We start from the raw sequence: 20,266 nt of genomic DNA, 5'->3' as shown, positions 1-20,266 counted from the left end.
GCCTGTCAGTTGCTTAATGATCTCGGGCAGAGAACTGAATACAAGCTAAGTAATAAATACTGGCTCACAAGCACATGCCCTCTAGCAAACAAGGTTCCAGTGTGCACAAAGACCGAGAATAACTGCTTTTTCCCAGTGGTCTTAAATAAATAGGTATCTTACACCAGCAAGAGCTTTACATTTTTTTGTAAGGCAGTAAAAATATTATTTAATTCCCCAGGGACCAACATAAACTATTGTCTTTAGAACAGTTCCTGCCCTGTGTTGTTATGTTTCCAGGATCAATCAGGGTTTCTTCTTACATAATAAGTTTAGATATAGTCTTTCAGGGGAAGGAATGTATTGTAATTATAACCTTCAATTAGCCGTCATATCTTGGTAACAATATTTTCTACGTCCCCAGGCAAAATAAAGTACAGCTGTTTGAATTAGTATTCTAGTTCTCTGCTTTACCTTCATAAAGGAAACATTCAAAATACATAACGATCTTATCAAATGCAGGAAAAAGTGCCAAAAGAAGTCAAGGGAAAATAGCCTGATACTTGAAGTTTTCTAGTTGAAGAATGTTAGAGAAATACTGCATAATGCATGATGTTTTGTAATTTTAAGTAGACAGCTCTGTAACCATTGCAGAGAGCACCTTATGTACAACCAAACCATATGAAATTGATGATATGCTACTATATTTGACCATCAAACTTAGAAATTCCATGAAGTTCAACCTAACATTTTATCTCACCAGTTCAAATTGCTTCTTGTTTGTCTGGGAACTACGAAGTTATGACATAATGGAACTGAAGCTGCTCTGTGGCATTATGGAACATAGAATAGAAAGGTGATCTGGCAGCCATGTTAATCAGAAAGAATTTAAATCTGCCTACTTTTCTTTTAGGACCACCAGCAAAATTTTCTGTGGTATATCAACGGTACCAAAGTTTGTTTTGATGTTCAGTTTTAACTATGTCTCTGAAACTCCATGGTTCTCTTCCTCCATGCAGCCTTCTTCTGATTCATTTTTCTCCATTTGTGCTGTTTTTCTCTGTGATGTGAATCCATCCCTACCCATTCTGTCATGTCTCCATTTTTTTGCTGCTTCATCGGATAGCTCTGAGCCATTAAGAGGCAAGTTCCATCAAAAGAGGGAAAACTGACTTTCCTTTATGTCCAGGAAGAATCCTTTGTCTAAGGTATTCCATAACCCTGCTCCTCAAATCAATACTTTCTAACTTACACTTTGAAAGGAACTTATAAGGAAAATAATTCCGTATGGCCACACCCACAATATAATGCCTTGACTACTCCTTCACACACTATGAAGTTGGTTCTTGTTGCCAAGGATCTTCCATGAGGACGTACAGTTGAGTCCTTAGCTTTATACTACAAGAGCACCCTCCATTGTCCATACAGTAACATACACACTACAGTACCATAGAAATTGTTAGTACTCAGGGTCCTCTTGACTATACGATCCCCAAGTCTGCTTTCACCTACAAGATTCGTGAGGTTTATAAGAAGAAGTCAATATTTGAGTTACTCTATGTCATCATCCCTTAATGCAGACAGTGACTTTCCAAAAGTTACTGAGTTTGACAATTTACGTGAATTAAATTTATCAATAATAACTAACCTTCCCTTTAATGTTGTGCTATATAGTTAATTAATGGGAATTATTTTGATAGTGGTCTCAGTTCTATTTCCCAACTTAAAGTAGGATTTCTTAGGGTCAATAACTGATAATGTCTGGGTTTTATCATAAGAAGCTTTTGAGAGCAGAGAATTAAAATTGTTTTTCATTCAAAATGCCTTGAGTTTCCTAAGCAAATAAAACATATTGTCTAAAGAAGCCAAGCCAACCGACATGGGAAGCCTTACATAGCACAGTCTGGGTTTTTTGATTCATCTTCTGTTAGTCTTCTCAGTGCTATTTAATAGTTAAAAGAAATATATATATAAGAAAAACAAACTCTGCCCCATACGAGTTAGGTTAAGTTTTTACTCTCATTAATCATGAAAAAGCTAAAGCTCATCACCTAATGCTATTCCACCAGTGTTGTTTCTGTCCTCCTGTCATTAAGCAATGAATCTCATTGCTTTATATTGGAAATGTGTCAAAATGTGACATGATAAGAATAGATTTGCATCACTTGCCTTGTCTTCCAGACTGGAGTTCCTTTTTAGAGATAGATGTTCCAGGCTTTTCCAAATGCAGATTAGCATATCTGAAATCTTTAGTAAACTGAATATTTAATACAAGGAAAGAGTATAGATATTTAGTTGGGGTGTTATGGCACCATGGTAACGATAAGTTTAATGCAGAAATTCATCTGAGCCTTTGCATTCTAAAGTCTTTCTATCCTTCTGACCTGCTATCAAGTCTTGGCACCAATAAAGTTGAGGATCGTTTCTCATCATCACTGTCCATCTTTTATTAATGATAGATGCTCATCATTGTGTTTATCTTCTATTCTGCCTTTTCACATAGATTAACTTTATCTTCAATGGCAATATGTCATATTTTTTGTAAAATTACATCCCAACATGATTAAATTTCTTATTAGGATTCTTGGTAGTTTCATTTAAGTTGTAAACAATGGGAAAATGCTTAAAGGGCTAACTTGCTTGAAACATCCAGGGTATTTGAGATAGTGTGTTACCTGACAGTGTGAAGTAACTGCCTCTGCCTGAAGAGGAAGGGATTAAGGAAATCTTCTTAGAGGAGGTAACTACACTGAAGCTTACAAGTGGGAATCTGCTAGATAGAAAAGGGGCTTAAAGGCTCTGCAAGTGATGGAAACAACACATGGAAAGGTATGAGATGTCTTATCTGGGAGACTAACCAGTTTGACATAAGTGGATCACAAAGCACTTGAGGTGAGGACAGAGAGAGAAATGAACCAAACAACAAAGGTCAGTTGCCTTTATTCATTGATGAGTCAGATGGATGGACCATAAAATATATTTTAAATGGGAAAATTATGTGATTACTTGTGTTTTACATGACATTAATGTTCATTTTTAAACGGTAACTTTTTACATGCATGCTAGAAATCATCTTTTCCCCAGGTGTATATAAGCATGAATTAAGACCTTGAAGATACCAAAGAGGTACAGATCTGAGCATCAGAGAGACCTGAGAATGAATCCCCTGTCTGCTTCTTCCCAGCTGCATAAGAGTGGAAAAGTTATACCTCGTATTAAAAAATATTAAAATGAGGACATTATTCCACAGGGCTGTTATGATAATTAAGAATTACAATTTATAAAAACTAGTTGGAACATAATTGATATTCTCTATATATTAGCACCTATTTGACATTATAGATTGAGGCATTGTTAAGAATGCTATTACTTGAATCATGAAAACTGTTTCCATTTGAAAACACATGGGACATGGGACATGGGATTCATTAGGTAACTCTAAGATGACAGCAAGGGCTTCCCCTTGATAGCTTGATAGGTGGTAAAGAATCCACCTGCAATGTAGGAGACCCCAGTTCGACTCCTGGGTCAGGAAGATCCCTGGAGAAGGGATAGGCTACCCACTCCAGTATTCTTGGGCTTCCCTTGTGGCTTAGCTAGTAAAGAATCGCCTGCAATGTGGGAGACCTGGCTTTGATCCCTGGGTTGGGAAGATCCCCTGGAGAAGGGAAAGGCTGCCCACTCCAGTATTCTGACTCTATAGTCCATGGGGTTTCAAAGAATCAGACACGACTGAACAACTTTCACTTTCAAGATGATAGCGAATATTGTTATATATATTTTTTAACTGACACAAGTGAATGTTTGATGTATGTATTTTTTGTGACCTGTTGACCTATGGGAAACTTCACATTCTTTCCCACATTAAATTTTTCTTGGCTTCTAAAGAGTAGGTATCTTACTCTCATAAGTTTCTGAGTATTAACAAAAAGCTCTTGCTTTTATTTTTCAAGCACATCTTGATAAGATGGAGTCAAATTTTTATTTTCCTGAAGAAATGCTGTTTTTCATTTGTCAATTAAGCAATTTCCTCTTTGTCAAACATTTTCAATTGAAACCATGCCTATTTAAGCAGAATTTGATCTGTTGTTTATGAAAAATTAGAGAAAGAGCCTAACTCAACTGAGTTTATTTATTCATTCATTCATTTATTTGTTTTTTTCTCATTTCAGGCCCCATTTTATTCTGTTTACCCTCACAACTCAGCCTGATGTAGTAAGCTCTTCTTTTTTTTATTAGCCAAAGTGAGAGAGCAGTTGCATGTCCTTGGAGTTTGTGGATGTTTGTGGAGTTTGTGGATAAAAAACTGACATCCTTGGTTAATCTACATCTAGTTCTAGAAATTGAATATATGTTTGCATCATGCTAATTTTAGGTTTTAAAAAGCTTCATATTTAAAACCTCCTTATTAAAAGTGATTTCACACTCAAATCCCCACTGTCTCTGAAATATGCAAAGATAGAGTCATGGAATTACTTAAGATTCTCCATGAGGAGAAAACTACATGCAGAAACCAACTTAAAATGTCTCATTATTCAATACTCAAATTTGCCTTCATGGATTCATTTTCCAGAGCTCCCACTACTTCTGTAACCATGTTAACACTACCCTGGGAAATATCGCTGCTGCTGCTAAGTCGCTTGGTTGTGTCTGACTTTTTGCAACCCTAGTGACTGTAGCCCACCAGGCTCCTCTGTCCATGGGATTCTCCAGGCAAGAATCCTGGAGTGGGTTGTCATTTCCTTCTCCAGGGGATCTTCCTGACTTAGGGATGAAACCCAAGTCTCCAGTGGCTCCTGCATTGCAAATGGATTCCTTACTGCTGAGCCACAGGGGAAATATGGCTAAACCAAATCAAAATACAAAGGCAAAAATGAACTAAGAGTACATAGGCATTTCTCTTTAAGGTCAGATTCATTGTTTGTTAATCCCACACTACTCTTTCCTTAACAACCCTACGCAGGAAGCGCCGGTGGTGGCCAGAGCAGCATTGTTCCTGGAATGTGCCCGATTTGTGCACCGCTGCAACCGTGGCAACTGGCCAGAGTGGATGAAAGGGCATCACGTGAACATCACCAAGAAAGGCCTTTCCAGGGGACGGTCCCCCATCGTGGGCAACAAGCGGAACCAGAAGCTGCAATGGAATGCTGCCAAGCTCTTCTACCAGTGGGGAGACGTGAGCTTTTGATTTTCTTCTATAAAAATTAGGCCGAGTGAAGTGAAGATGTTTTGAGCTTCTGTTTGTTCATTTGTTTGGGAGATAATTTGAGTATCTGTTATGTACCAAGTACTGAACAAAATATTTCAGGGGGAAATAATTCATTTAATCTTCCAAATAAATCTACAAAGTTAGACATTATTATCTCTTCTGTCTCCCTTCCTGATCCTCTGCCTCTTTCCTCCCTGTAAATGTAAACATTCTCAGCACCTCTTATCAGTTCTTCCTTTAAAATCCCCACCAGGATTACGTTTATTCCTGTGTTTTCTACTGCTAGCTGTATGCCAGAAGCACCCAGTTCTCTATCCACAGCACTTTTCAGATCCCTGACCAACTTCACCAACTGTACTTTGGAGGCATTCACTTAATGTTCTGAGACTAAATCTGACCAAACTAAAACACTTCTCTCCATTTAAACACACCCCCATCTGTAACCCCTCTTGAAATTTCTCTTTTTTCTGATGGAACTACCATCATCTGAAATGACAGCCTTTGAACATATTCTCAACCTCCTTGCCTTATTGATTCCACCTCTTCCATGTCACTGATGCCCTTTGAGGTCAGATCTTCATTACTTCTCCTCTGTGTGACTAAAGTATTTTCCTATTTGGTTTCCTCCCACAATTTCCCCTCTCTGACCCATCCTACACACTGCCAATAAAATCTCCCTTTGGCATAGCCCGTCTAAAAGCAGAACATTCATATCTCATCTCCCAGCCTCCAGACTCTCTCCTTCCAATTCATTCTCCAAATTGCTGTCAGAATGATTAGGCTAAAATGCAAATCATGTTATAGTGCTTCAGTGGCCCTTCTTTTCCCTTGGGATAAAAACCCAAATTGCTCAGCCTGGCATCTCGGCTCTTTCCACAATCTTTTTTCAAATCACACCAATTATAGATGATAAAGTCAATGAGCTGATGTATCTAAAGGACGTTTATCTCAATCCTTTACATCTAAGAGGTGTTCAATGATAAGTTATGATACTAAATTTTGAAAGCAGGGTATATGGTTTGTCTCTGCATTTTTAGACAGCTAGCACAGTGTCCTTGGAAGGAGTGATAAGGCTTCTCCCCCGCTCAAAAACTGCCTTTCATCCTTCTTCAGAAGGCAAAATGAAGTCCAGCTTCAAGAACTTTGGAATCTGGTCCCAATTTACCTTTCCAAGCCCTCAGGCACATTATTTCTGCTCACAAAATGGTGCTTCAGCCAAGTGGCTTAGTTGATAGTCTCTGAACACATCAGTGCATGTCCCTGAATATGGGTCTTTGGGAACCGTCCATCTGAAATATCCACTTTTCCACCTTCCCCATTAGCCTAACACCAGTTCTTGAGAATCTACAGGAATGAGACTTTGTATGATTCTCTGAAATGAATCTAATGTCTTCATTTTCTAATATATAAGGTAATTTCATTCTCTTTCACCACTTAATGTCCTTTTTTCATATGTTATTATCTCCCCTATAGACTGTAAGCTCCTTGAGGTAAAGAGCAAGAGATAAAGTCAGACACCCTATGTTTGAATCCCAGTTCAAGGCTGCTGAGTGACCTTGAGCAGGTTTTTTCAAGCTTTCTAACTTTTCTAATTGCCAAACAGTGATATTTCTTTTATGAAAGTTTATAATATATTCAGGCATATTAAATAAAGATACTGATGCACTATAACAGTTTATTCAACTTTATGTTTTCTTTAGTAACTAGCGAATTACCTCACCTAATAAATATTTGATGAATGAAGAATGAATAAACATATCCCTAAAACACTTTGAGATGTAGAGCTCTAAATTATTATTTAGATACTTTATATTATCCCATGTGTTAAAAAACGCCGCGGGAGGAAAAAAAGCCGCCTCTAAGGACCGGTGGTAAAGGCCTTTATTGAGCGGTCCCTCTCGGGCAGAACTCCCGGGGGCGGGTGAGGAGACAAAGGGAGTCTGCGAGGTATGAGGGGTGGGGAGGGGTTTTATAGCCAGGGCCGGCGTTTAAGCCAGGTCTTTTCATATAAGGAAGAAAGCGTGGGCTACAGCGGCAGTTAGTGTCCGAGGGCTCTGTGTTGGTACATGATTGGACCAGGCTGCAGAGGGTCAGTCCCCGGAAGTTAGCCAGCCTCCGGAATTTGCCTTGCGGAACTTTTTCTGGGGCATGCCCCGACCTTTCACCATGCAAGTTCATTTTCTGAGAAACCTTCTAAGTTTTGTGAACTGTGGGTTTAACTTAAATTGCTTGGTTTCAGAATCTGGGGGAGATCAATGTAGATTTTTCCCCCTTTGACTCTCACTATTAAGTCTTCTGGCTCCACTCAGACTCATAATTCCTCGTGTCCTTCTGTCGGGGGAGTGTGTAATTTCCTCGGTTCTTTCTCGCTGCAGCAAAAATTTGAAGTGATGGACAGACCAGTGTTACAGCTTCGTGTTACAGCTCAGTTTTATTTAGAAAGCAAAGGAAAATACATTCTTGAGGTGTGTGAGGGGGTGTCGACCCGGAAGACTCAAACAGAAGAGAAGCCCCCAGCTCAATTTTGGTTCCTCTTTTTATATGTTTTTTCCGCCTCCCCCTGGGCCTGCCCTATGTAAATTGGACTAGCCAGAAGTACTGTTTGTTTTACCTGAGGTCCTCACTCCAGTCCTCAGACCTTCCTTTTTTCTCTTTTCACGGGCTTTTCCCGCTTTGTCTTTTAGCCACTGCCATTCTGGACTCCTTTTTCCTATTCTAACTACCTAACACTTCTTTAGAGAGAATTTCTAAAATAGTAGCATCAGGACAAGGCTTTCTGTTGAGGTGGTAGTTTTTGCTTTCGTGTTTTGTTTTGTTTGCTTAGAACTTCTCAAGTTAGCAACCAAGCTGCATTTCTTTTGTCTTGATGTGGTTTTTGTTACTCCACAATTCCAGAGTTTAAGGAGACCCCTTTGTTTTCAAATAACCAAGATGTTCAAACAACATGTATTTTTATTTGAAGAGCTCTAGGCATATCTTTTGAGCTTTCCAGGTGGCTCAGTGGTAAGGAATCCACCTGCCAATGCAGGAGACACAGGAAATATGGGTTGAGTCCCTGGGTCAGGAAGATTCCCTGAAGTAGGAAATGGCAACCTGCTCCAGTATTCTTACTTGGAAAATTCCATCGACAGAGGAGCCTGACATGCTGTTGTTCATAGGGTCACTAAGTGTCAGATGTGACAGCATGCACATGCACACACGGACGTATTTTTGTCACTTTCCAACAGCAGATCTAATCTCTTACATGCCCAGAATTTAGTCGTTTTTCTAAATATTTGAAAAGGATAATGCAGGAGGAAAGAAGAAAATTAGCTGGAATTTTGTTCTTACCAATGCACAGATTACTCAAACTGTCAGACCAAGTTCAGTGCTCATTTTAGCTTTTTGACTCTCTTTCCTATATATGTGTCTCTTCTTTTATTCTATACAGTATGTAATTGGAATGTGAAAGGAATTAGAGGTAGCATATTTGGTCTCTTTGGGGGAAGTTACTTTTTTTAAATCAGACGTTTAGTACGCGATGATTCAGAAGAACAGATAGCAAGCATTGATTTTGTGAATACCTTATAAGAGCCGATGTTGATTATGTGTTGAGGTAAAAGTCATGTTTCTAATGCTGATGTTCAGTACACTCTCAAAAGAGTAGTTAATATTTCAAAAGAATAGTTAATATTTCTTTCTAATCCATAGCATATCATGAAGGGGAAACAAAGTCTATAAGAAAATCATTGATTGCATATATGATGAAAGATACAAATAAAGTTGCAGTTGTAGAAGTCCTACCAGCCTCCAGACTCATTAGCATGACAGTGCTATCCTCATAAAACTGCATGATCAGAAACATGCTGAGGAAATGCGGCTTCTTATTTTTTTCCTCCGTTAAAAACAACTATCTAGGACTTCCCTGATGGTCCAATGGTTAATTCTCTGCACTTCCAATGCAGGAAGCATGGGTTAGATGGGGAAACAATGGAAACAGTGAGAGACTTTATTTTTGGGGGCTCCAAAATCACTGCAGATGGTGACTCCAGCCATGAAATTAAAAGACTCTTGCTACTTGGAAGAAAATCTGTGACCAACCTAAGCAGCATATTAAGAAGCAGAGATATGACTTTACCAACAAAGCTCTGTCTAGTCAAAGCCATGGTTTTTCCAGTAGTCATGTATGGGTGTGAGAATTGGACCATAAAGAAAGCTGAGTGCCAAAGAATTGATGCTTTTGAACTGTGGCGTTGGAAAAGACCCTTGAGAGTCCCTTGGACTGCAAGGAGATCCAATCAGTCCATCCTAAAGGAAATCAGTCCTGAATATCCACTGGAAGGACTGATGCTGAAGCTGAAACTCCAGTACTTTGGCCACCTGATGTGAAGAACTGATTCATAGTAAAAGCCCCTGATGCTGGGGAAGATTGAAGGTGGTAGGAGAAGGGGACGACAGAGGATGAGATGGTTGGATGGCATCACCAACTCGATAGACATGAGTTTGAGCAAGCTTCAGGAGTTGGTCATGGACAGGGAGGCCTGGAACGCTGCAGTCCACGGTGTTTCAAAGAGTCAGACACGACTGAGCAACTGAACTGAACTGGGGAACTAAGATCCCAGGTGTCATGCGGCATGGCCAAAAAAAAAAAAAACCTTTTTAAATAAATAAAAATAGTTAAAAGAAAATGCAACTGCATACTCTCTTTTGTGAGATCTATAAAATAAATGACCTTTGAGGAAATAAAAATACTTTCAGAAAAGTTTTGTGTGAGAATAAATACCATTCCAGGTCCTATAAGTCTAGGCTGAATGACCTTGGAGCCAGCATTAGTGCCTTCCTTCTCTGGATTCCCATGTTGGGAAATGTGGTGGTAACAACACTATGGCAAACAGAGGACGCTTATGCTGAAAGCAGTCCCCATGAACTGATGGCTGACGACCTCTGTAATGTGAGAGCCTCTTTTACAGTCTGACATACACCTCACGCTGTTTCATTCTTTTTCTGTGCATGGTAGGCAATCGGCGTCCGGTTGAATGAGCTGTGTCATGGGGAAAGTGAGAGTCCAGCCAACCTGCTGGGTCTCATTTATGATGAGGAGACCAAGAGAAGACTGAGAAAGGAGGATGAGGAAGAAGACTTTTTAGATGACAGTAAGGAGACTCCCTTTACTACAAGAACCCCTGCTTGTAAGAATCTCTGCTTTAGGAGCACGTAATATTTCTCTTTCCTCTTTCACATTCTTACCACCTTGGCATGTCTTCCACTGTACCTTCTCCCCATTCCCTGTGCGTGGATGTGAGCATGTGCATAAAACCACACAAAGTGAGGGCAGGAGCCAGAGGAGAAGACTATGGACATGAGCAAACAGCTGTAGACCCTATGAAACATTCATTGCTTTGTAGTCTCTGACTCCTAATATTGTAAATGTCAAGATCAGTTTTAGTCCTCCTTGAGAAAAAGTAATTGTGGAAAAGTGCTGTTCCAGAAAAGGGTTTGGTCAGGTTTTGTGTTTTTTTTTTTTTTAATTACTCTTGAAGATATAAAAAAGGGCTAGACCAAATGAAATTAAACATGAAAAACTTCTCAAATCACTAAAATATTAAAATATTTAATCATGGTTTATTATCATTTTTAACATGAAATTCAAATTTTAAGATTCAGATTATTAGAACTATGAATGTTTGATTTACTGTACTTATTTATTAAAAGTATAATTGAGTCTCGTCATAGAATAGAGACAAAGAGATTCCTGAACATCTTTCTCAACACCATTTTGTGCAACACCATTCTGTTCTATACCATACAAGCTTGTGTGTCTGTGTACCATTGCCTTTTATGGACTAGCAAATTCCAATATGGTTTTGGAATGAGTATCATTAACTGATGAAGACACTGAGGTCTCTTCCTTTTGACCTACCCTAGTGATTTGAAATGCAGATTCCCTGATGATGTCTTAAGGATTATCCTTAGTTAAGTGATGCCAAACCTACTTCATCTTTAAAGGCATGAAATAGAAAAGAATGGCTAGAGTGTAATATTAGACAGAACTAAATAATAATCAAAGAAAACATATTGTCCTCTACTTTCATACCAATAATTTTTTTGCATTTTCCCATCATTTTGCTCTTCCTCAGCCCTTATAAGAAAATCTTGACTTAGCTGTTGGCAAAACACCAAATTTTGATGTTAGTCTTTTAATCTAATGATGAAAGTTGTTCCCAAAGATTCCCTCAAGTTCACAGGAGTCTGGGTTATCCTAGAATGACTCACAAAATTGGGTCTGATTTGTAATAGGACTTGAGGATAATCCAGCAACCACAGAATCTAGTTTAGGCCTGCCAGGAGACATCCCCAAACTGCCCCATATCTCCTAGGGGTCCTTCAGAACATAGAGAAGCCAAAGCCTCATTAGATGGAAGCTTCATAGGCGAAAATGGTCTCACATTTCCATGAGACCACATAAGTATCACTGGCAATATGGTATGCTTGATATAACAGTTTTTTGGTGAGACTATTTGTAAGTCAGTAATTGTTCCCTGTAACAGAATATTTCAGATGATACTTATGAGAAAGCCTGGACTAAGACCAAGCTCATTGTCTATGGGACTGACAAGAAGAATCTAGATGATATCTTTAGGATTATAAGCACAGAGCCAGAAGTTGATACTAAATAACTAGTGTTCAATTATGTTTTAATAAACAGTTGCACATCTAGGCAAGTTCTAGAGTCATGTAGACTCTAGAACATTCATTCACTGCATATAAGATTGGAATGTCTTCTTTAGTTCCACTTTCAAGTCAATACATAGCTCAGTTTGCATTTTAAAAATAATTATGGTATTAGCAAGTATCAGTCTGGAAACAATGAAGGAGTTTGTCTTTTTCATTCTTTTTTTGTTTGTTTGTTTTGTTTTTGGGGTTTTTTTAGTACCATTTTAAAAATTTTTATTTATTTTAATTAGAGGCTAATTACTTTACAATATTGTGGTGGTTTTTGCCATACACTCACATGAATCAGCCATGGGTGATTCCCTCCCACCTCCCTCCCCATCCCATCCCTCAGGGTCATCCCAGTGCACCAGCCCTGAGCACTTGTCTCATGCATCGAACCTGGACTAGCAATCTATTTCACATATGATAACATACATGTTTCAATGCTACTCTCTCAAATCATCCCACCCTCGCCTTCTCCCACAGAGTTCAAAAGTCTGTCCTTTACATCTGTGTCTATTTAGCTGTCTCACATATAGGGTCATCATTACCATCTTTCTAAATTCCATATATATGCATTAATATACTGTATTGGTGTTTTTCTTTCTGACTTACTTCACTCTGTATAATAGGCTCCAGTTTCATCCACCTCACTAGAACTGATTCAAATGCATTCTTTTTAATGGCTGAGTAATATTCCATTGTGTATATGTACCACAGCTTTCTTATCCATTCGTCTGCCGATGGACATCTAGGTTGCTTCCATGTCCTGGCTATTGTAAACAGTGCTTTTTCATTCTTAATAAGAGGCAATGTCCCCAGCCACATATTACCTCTGTAGAAAATATAATGGTTTTCATGGGGAAGCAATAGCCAGATATCTTCAGAAAGACCAAAATTCTACCTACTATCAAAATAAGCTATGATTATATATTATATCAATTATGAAAGCCAAATACACAGGAAATATTTTAGAGCTATTTAAAGATATTTTTAGGAAGGTTAATATGTAATGATATAGTTATTGCTTGATAAGTTGATTCATTCAAACTATTTTCTTCTGTGGGAGACATGTCTTTGTCTTCTTTTCTGAACACTGATAAGTAATCAATATATTTCTCCATTATTTGTGATGTCATGTATCTGAGAACTAATCCTGAGGATTTAAGTGTCTATAGTGTTACCTTGGCCATTATCTGCCTTTATAACAAAATCCATTTGTTGGTCTATGGTGGTTACAACGTTTAACTCATTCAGAGACTGGTATTCTTCAAAGCAAAGGAGAATATTTGCATATTCTAGTATAGCTATTCCTTAATATGACAGGCTAGCTTGTATAAACTGTATAACATGGATGACCAAGTAAATAAGTCTTGTTTATGCTACAGAAACACATCTGGGTTAAAGCTGAAACAACTTCACTGCCCTAAGAACATTAAGACAGATATCTCTTACAAAGTAAGCCGACAGGACTTTCGTAGTTCCAAATCTATTCACGGCCCTATACCATGTATAAATCTGATTGAATAGCTATGTGAAAATCTGGCAAGGCTGCTTTCTGTTTTTGTTTTCACTAAAAGGCTATCCAGCCTAGTGGAGCTGCATTTTGTTTGTAATGCCTTAAGGGAAATAATTCTTACTGATTGACATTTTAATACTGAGGTATTTGTTATAGAATTGCAAAATGGAGGGGAAAAGAGGTGTAAGGTGATGTATAGATTATGCTAAAGGGCTCAGGTAAATGAACATATACAGGTGACATCCTCATTTACAGTTTTATTTTGCACATGGATAGGTAACATTCTCATATACAATTTGATTTTACACATGTGTAGCTATGTCCATCAAACCGTGCCTCTGTATTTTTTATTGGTTGTTTGCTTATGAAAGAACTCTTTCCTTCCATAGGTACTGTGAACCCCTCTAAATGTGGCTGCCCCTTTGCCTTGAAGATGGCAGCCTGCCAGCTTCTCCTGGAGATTACCACCTTCCTACGAGAGACGTTTTCATGTCTGCCCAGACCACGCACTGAGCCTCTGATGGTTAGTGAAGCTTATTAATAATGAGGCTACTTGGAGAATCCAGCCAGGTGGCTTGGTTTTCAGTAGTCACAATTTCCTCAAATATCCAATGAACAAATATTATCATAAATGTTAAAAATTCAACCACGGGATTTTCATATATAAAAAGAAAATCTCTCTTTATCTATTAAAAAACTGAAAATTGACTTTAAAATCACAAAGACTGCACCACTGGGTAATGTCTAATTGATCACTGTCAGTTAACCTAGGAATGTCTAAGCACCTTTCTACATTCCTTTATTCTGCAAACTGTGAGGAGTTTTATAGCCAGTGATTTTCCAGAAATCACTGATAGGTTTGTTTTTTTCATACTCAGTTCAGTTCGGTTGCTCGGTCATGTCCGACTCTTTGCAACCCCATGGACAGCAGCACGCCAGGCCTCCCTGTCCATCACCAACTTCCGGAGCTTACTCAAACTCATGTCCATTGAGTCAGTGATGCATCCAACCATCTCATCCTCTGTCATCCCCTTCTCCTCCTACCTTCAATCTTTCCCAGCATCAGTGTCTTTTCTAGCGAGTCAGTTCTTTGCATTAGGTGTTCAAAGTATTGGAGTTTCAGCTTAAGCATAAGTCCTTCCAATGAATATTTAGGATTGATTTCCTTTAGGATGGACTGGTTGGATGTCCTTGCAGTCCAAGGGACTCTCAAGAGTCTTCTCCAACACCACAGTTCAAAAGCATCAATTCTTTGGTGCTCAGCTTTCTTTATAGTCCAACTCTCACATCCATACATGACCACTGGAAAAACCATACTAACAATTCATAAATTTATGTGCTTCCAGTGAATTTTCTCATTTAAATTATGAATGAAAAGACTCAAGTCTTTAGCATGTAAATGTCTCTGAACAAATATTTTATTCCTGCAGCATTTCTTATGGATACAGATAGGCAGAAAAAGACCATGTGTGCATGCACACACACATGCACATGCACACACACACGCACACACGCACACATGTGTGCACAGAAACACAAAGACACACAGGCAGGCATACATTACAGACACACTTGTATGCCATCAGGGCCTGATTTTTTTTAACTTAAGATACAAATTCCTGCAAGAGCCAGGAGTCATCACAAAGCACTTTGGACAGAGGTCCATCTCAGAGCCGATTTTCTTGGCCTTTTGTTCTCTAATGGGCACCATGCTTCCAGTGGTTCTTTTATTATAGGCCTTACCTGACCAGAGCTGAGGAAGCAGACAAATCTTTTTTTTCTCCCCTTTATACAAAATTTACACTACCAGAGAAACTGGTACACTAACAATCTATGTGCTTCCATTTAGGTGAATTTTACAGTGCGCCAACTCTCCTGCTGTTTTGACCAATCCCAGCAAGACCCTACTGCAGTCCTGGGGGGTTGGAGGTTGGCATGAGGAATGGAACCAAAAAGTCAGTGCTCTGGTATTCCTGAGTTGTTCCTCTAACTCTGATTTTCCATTGTCTGCACAGCCCATTTCCTCACATTCTAAAACTTAAAATGGAACTCTTTGTAGGTAAAATATGTTTTCTAGAGAAATGTGTCCACATTTGGACTGTGAAACTGCACCATTTAAGTACTACGAAATGGAGTTCCTCCTACTGCCCTTATTTAATTTCATGTTATCCTGAACCTTTATTTTTCTGAATTGTCACCTTTACTATTATATTGAGACTACTCTAGAAAATCAAGTAAGTCTGCCATTTAAACATGTTTAAGTCAAGGTTAATCTGTAGGTCTCTGTGAGTGTTATTCACATCAATATTCTAATTATACTGAAGTCTTCATAAAAGCTCAGAAACACATCTGTTAAATTCTCAGATTTTCATTTTTTATTTATTTTTTAATATTTATTTGGCTGTGCCAGGTCTTAGTTATAGCATGCAGGATCTTTAGGTGTGGCAAGCAAACTCTTAGTTACAGCATGTGGGATCCAGTTCCCTGACCAGGGATTGAACTTGGGCCCCCTGTGCTGGGTGTATGGAGTCTTAGCCACTGGACCAGCATGGAAGTTCAAATTTTCAGATTTTTAAAGGTCACCATTTTGACGTATAGTGATTGAAAAAAAATAAGAACCTTAAAGTCTGATTCAGTTATTTTTGTTCTTTCTTTCAACACTATAAAGCTATAGTTTAATGTTCCTTATTATTGTAACAAATTTCTTTTTTTAAAAAATTAATCAAATCTTTAAAAAATGACTGTAAAATCAACTGGCTGTCTAGTAGAAAATGCCAAAAAATTAAACTAAAACAGAGGCTGCAGTTATTCAATCAATAAGAGGAAATTTTTCATTGCCTTTAACTAGGTCTCACAAATCCTTTGTTCATTGAACTATAACTTTTATTGTCAAGTATAGGTTCATAAATTTTGGGGGGATGTGACCTTTGGAAAATGGGAAAGAGCTCATGCTTAATCTATGTAACTATACTTGATGATAAAGAAAACTTGAATCACACTGTTAACTATTACAGAAAAAACAGTATCATAAAACCATTTTACTAACACAGAAACTATAAATGCTTGAAATAGGTTTTTGAGAAGTTGCACAAAACAGTGAATCTAACAGGCTAAGCATAAATACCATTAAAATGAAATATCCTAAAGTTTTAATGAGACACTTGCTGTAAGAATATTTATAGATTTGGGGGATATTTTATTAACTGAGTAACATTTTTAACAGCAGTAAAAATAAATAGCTACCTGAATGTCCAGAATAATAAAAGTATAAGCTAGAAAAATAATCACATTAGAAACTATAAATATTCTAGTATCTGAGACTTGAGGAGGGGGGAAGATAGGGAGCATAAACTTTCTACCAAGAAAGTCTTTCTGATAGAAATGTCATAAGATCATTTCCTTGTGAAATATTTGTTTGTTTGAAAAAGTCCTGGTTATATCCGAAGTGTGCAAGAGAAAGGGCCTTCCCAGCTGGTGTTAGTGGTAAAGAATCTGCCTTACAAGGCAGGAGACAAGAGATTCAAGTTTGATCCTTGGGTTGGGAAGATCCGCTGGAGGAAGACATGGCAACCCTCTCTATATTCTTGCCTGGAGAATCCTATGAACAGAGGAGCTGGCAGGTTACCATCCATGGGGTCGCAAAGAGTCGGACAGTATCTAGCACACACGAGGAAGAGAAGGGCAAAGAGCCTAAAATACAATAAATCAAAGTTAATTTGATAGAGCTAGGCAATCTCAGGAGGTCACTCACTGGATAGTGGGGCGTGGAGGTTAGTGAAAAGGAAAATTAATATCAGCTAAATAAATACTTTTACCAACTTAACATGTTTTTTCCATCTACATCTCTAGATGGAACTTAGTTACTTGTTTCTCCCCCCAAAATGACTTCTGGTAGCATTTTTATTCTCTCTTTTTGTAAACCATACACATAAAGAATATCTAGGAAAGGGGAAAAGCAGCATTTTAACAAGATTTATCATCTAAAAAAGCATAATAAGCCATTTTTCTTCAAGTAGTGATTAACTTCCAAACTTGAAAACACAAATTTTTTTAGAGAGTTTTGTCTATAAAACTACAGATCTATTAAAATGTTTCCCTGTTGAGTTGGTGAAACCAGTAACTGATGACCAAGCAGCATGGAATTAAATTAATTCCCATCGGATGCCAAGATGATCCTTAATAACAAAGAAAAAGACCATAGAGAAGTCTCTTTACATCTATGTTCACTCATTAGGGAGAACAACGTATCAAATGCTTTTGTACGAGATTGTGCTAGAAACTGTACCAACGGTACCAGTGGGATTTAACAAGTCGCATTATAAAGAATACACCACTGGATCCCAAATGCTCCTAAAACTAAACAATCAGTGAAAGTCGCTCAGTTGTGTCCAACTCTTTGCGACCCAGGGCAGAATACTGGAGTGGGTAGCCTTTCCCTTCTCCAGGGGATCTTCCCAACCCAGGGATCGAACTCAGGTTTCCCACATTATAGGCAGATTCTTTACCAGCTGAGCCACCAGGGAAGCCCAATCAGAAGCGAAACACAATTCACATTCATATTTGCAGAGTAGATGTGAATATTTGAGAGTAAGGCTATGAGAAAGGGTGGTATAAAGGGTGCAGAGGTGGGAGTGAGGGTGATGCAGAGACGAATAAGCTGTAACAGAACCACCACAGGAACAACACACAGGGAAGGAGCAGAGGGCCAACGCCGGCCAAAGGAGGGCCAGGAAAAATCTGAAGGACCTTCCTGAAAGAGATCATATATGAATACAGCTTTGAAAGATAAGTAGGGTTTTGACTAGTAGATACCAGAAGTTGGAAGAAATAACTACTTTAGAGAATCAGAATTGTTATTACTTTTTGTCTCAACTAAGAAGCTTATCTAATTAAATTTGGCTGCCAAACTGGAAAGTAGTTAGGTTGTTTTCTTTTTCCTAAAAAGGATTAATTTCAGAGGAGCAATTATATTCCTAGAACATTTTTTGACAAAGTTAAATAGAACTCCATGTGGTTCCTTCTTTTTTCTAGATGTGATACAGTTTTCTGAGTACCAAAGGGTAACTTCTGTTCTTAATTCAAAGGGAAAAGAAACTATAAAGTCTAAAAGTTTCATTTACTAACAACAGTTGAAAGTATAAGGTTTTAATCTCAATACAAACTGGGTTTTTCAAAACATCTTTTGTTTTTCAAGCTACTTGAATCCAAGGACTTATTGTTTCATAATTAGAAAAAAAATCACTGTATAAAAATAAGGTTAGCATTTTATATATTTTTCATTTATCAGGTCCGAAAGTGTTTTATAGATTAATGATTAAATATGATCTTCAGCATGAGTGAGTCTCCATTCGTAGAACAAATCAAATGTCCATGCTCACCTCACAGATTTAACTCCTAGTAAATACTTGCATTCCCTACTTTCGGCTATGGGATCATTTTGTTCATAAGCGGATGGTAAAGGAACCCCTCTTATATTTGAAATCTTCCTAAAAGAGAAGGAGAGATTCTCCCATTGTCTGATCCTGTTCTGTGCCTCTGGCCGTCATACACGAGGTTTCTTAAGCCAGAACTGCCTTTTCCTACCTGTTTGCTGAGCAAATTTTACTTAATCCTTAGGACTGAATTCCAACATCACCTTGGTATTTGTTTTCTGTTTCTGTTCTGGGATATGATGATATGTAATAAAAAATTTATGTTTGGTCTTCATCTGCATTTCTGGCACAGTGTTCCTAAAACCCTTGGAATTTCTTAAGGAGGGTGACCAAGGTGTCTTAATGAGGTGACTTGTGTTATGTCTCTAGATTACCTAAGGATCAGCTGGACACCGAGTGATTAGAAAAATGAAAATTTCAGTACCACTCCCCTCACCTCTAGGTGACACTGATTTAATCAATCATGCCTATTTAATGAAACCTCCATAAAAACCCAAAAGGACAGGATTCAGAGAGCTTCTGGTTAGTGAACATGTGATGACTGGGGAGAACGGTGGCCTTGGAGGACTTGGAAGCTTGGTTACCCTCACCCCATTCCTGGCCCTGTGCATTGCTTCCATCTAACTATTGATGACTATATTTTGTTTATGATAAACCAGTGATCTAGTCAGCAAAATATTTCTCTGGGTTCTGTTACCACCTCTAACAAATTAACTGAACTGAGGAGGGGTGTTGTTGGAACCTTCAATTTATAACCAGTTGGTCAGAAGCACAGGTAACAACCTGGGCTTGCAATTGAATCCTTAACCTGTGGATTAAGGAAAATGTTTTCATGGCCGCAGTCTGAAACTGGCATAAGGTAGATGGAAATTGACTATTTAAATGCTGTGTGTGCTATTCAAAATGGAGTGAGGTTTGCCAGAAGACCAATGCAGTGCTGGGGAGATGCCATCATTCACATGCTCCCCACTGACATTGCAGGACTTGGAGAGCTGCAGACTTCGTTTGGACCCTGAATTGGACCGGCACAGATATGAAAGGAAGATCAGCTTTGCTGGCGTCCTGGATGAAAATGAAGACTCAAAAGATTCCCTTCACAGTAGTAGCCACACCCTCAAATCAGATGCAGGTGTTGAAGAGAAGAAAGGTATGGATAAAGCAAAAATTAATTCATGTTTCTGGGTTTCTCAAGGGATATTTGGTCTGGGTCTAAACTGCAGAATTGTGCACGGAAAGAAATCCACATTGTTGGCTCCATACAGCACTAACAGTGTTCACTCAGTGTTCACTCAACTAGGTAATCATGCCAGTTAGGAGTTGAACTCTGCAGTCAGGGAGGTTCTAATTCTAGCTCAGCATCTCTCCATACCCCATTGAATATAAGGTGCCATTAGTTGTAAAATGAACCGTTATTTTATACACCAATAACAAAGG

The 20,266-nt window shown here is 38.4% G+C and overlaps 1 protein-coding gene across 15 annotated transcripts in view; it reads left to right on the top strand.

The window, feature by feature from the left end:
* Window positions 1-20,266, top strand: part of UNC80 (unc-80 homolog, NALCN channel complex subunit) — a 223,463-nt gene that overhangs the window by 94,309 nt on the left and 108,888 nt on the right. For 10 of the 15 annotated variants that reach the window (XM_043910184.1, XM_043910183.1, XM_043910182.1 and 7 more), the window contains exons 23-26: window positions 4,943-5,155; window positions 10,185-10,356; window positions 13,790-13,923; window positions 19,814-19,979. In XM_043910184.1, coding sequence (XP_043766119.1) covers window positions 4,943-5,155; window positions 10,185-10,356; window positions 13,790-13,923; window positions 19,814-19,979 — 685 coding nt within the window. The remainder of the gene's footprint in view (window positions 1-4,942; window positions 5,156-10,184; window positions 10,357-13,789; window positions 13,924-19,813; window positions 19,980-20,266) is intronic. The other 5 variants (XM_043910185.1, XM_043910196.1, XM_043910191.1 and 2 more) reach the window with 1 other exon arrangement.

This window comes from Cervus elaphus, chromosome 8, assembly GCF_910594005.1.
Source record: "Cervus elaphus chromosome 8, mCerEla1.1, whole genome shotgun sequence".
NCBI classification, from domain to species: Eukaryota; Metazoa; Chordata; class Mammalia; order Artiodactyla; family Cervidae; genus Cervus; species Cervus elaphus.
This window is presented reverse-complemented; position numbering and strand designations above follow the sequence as displayed.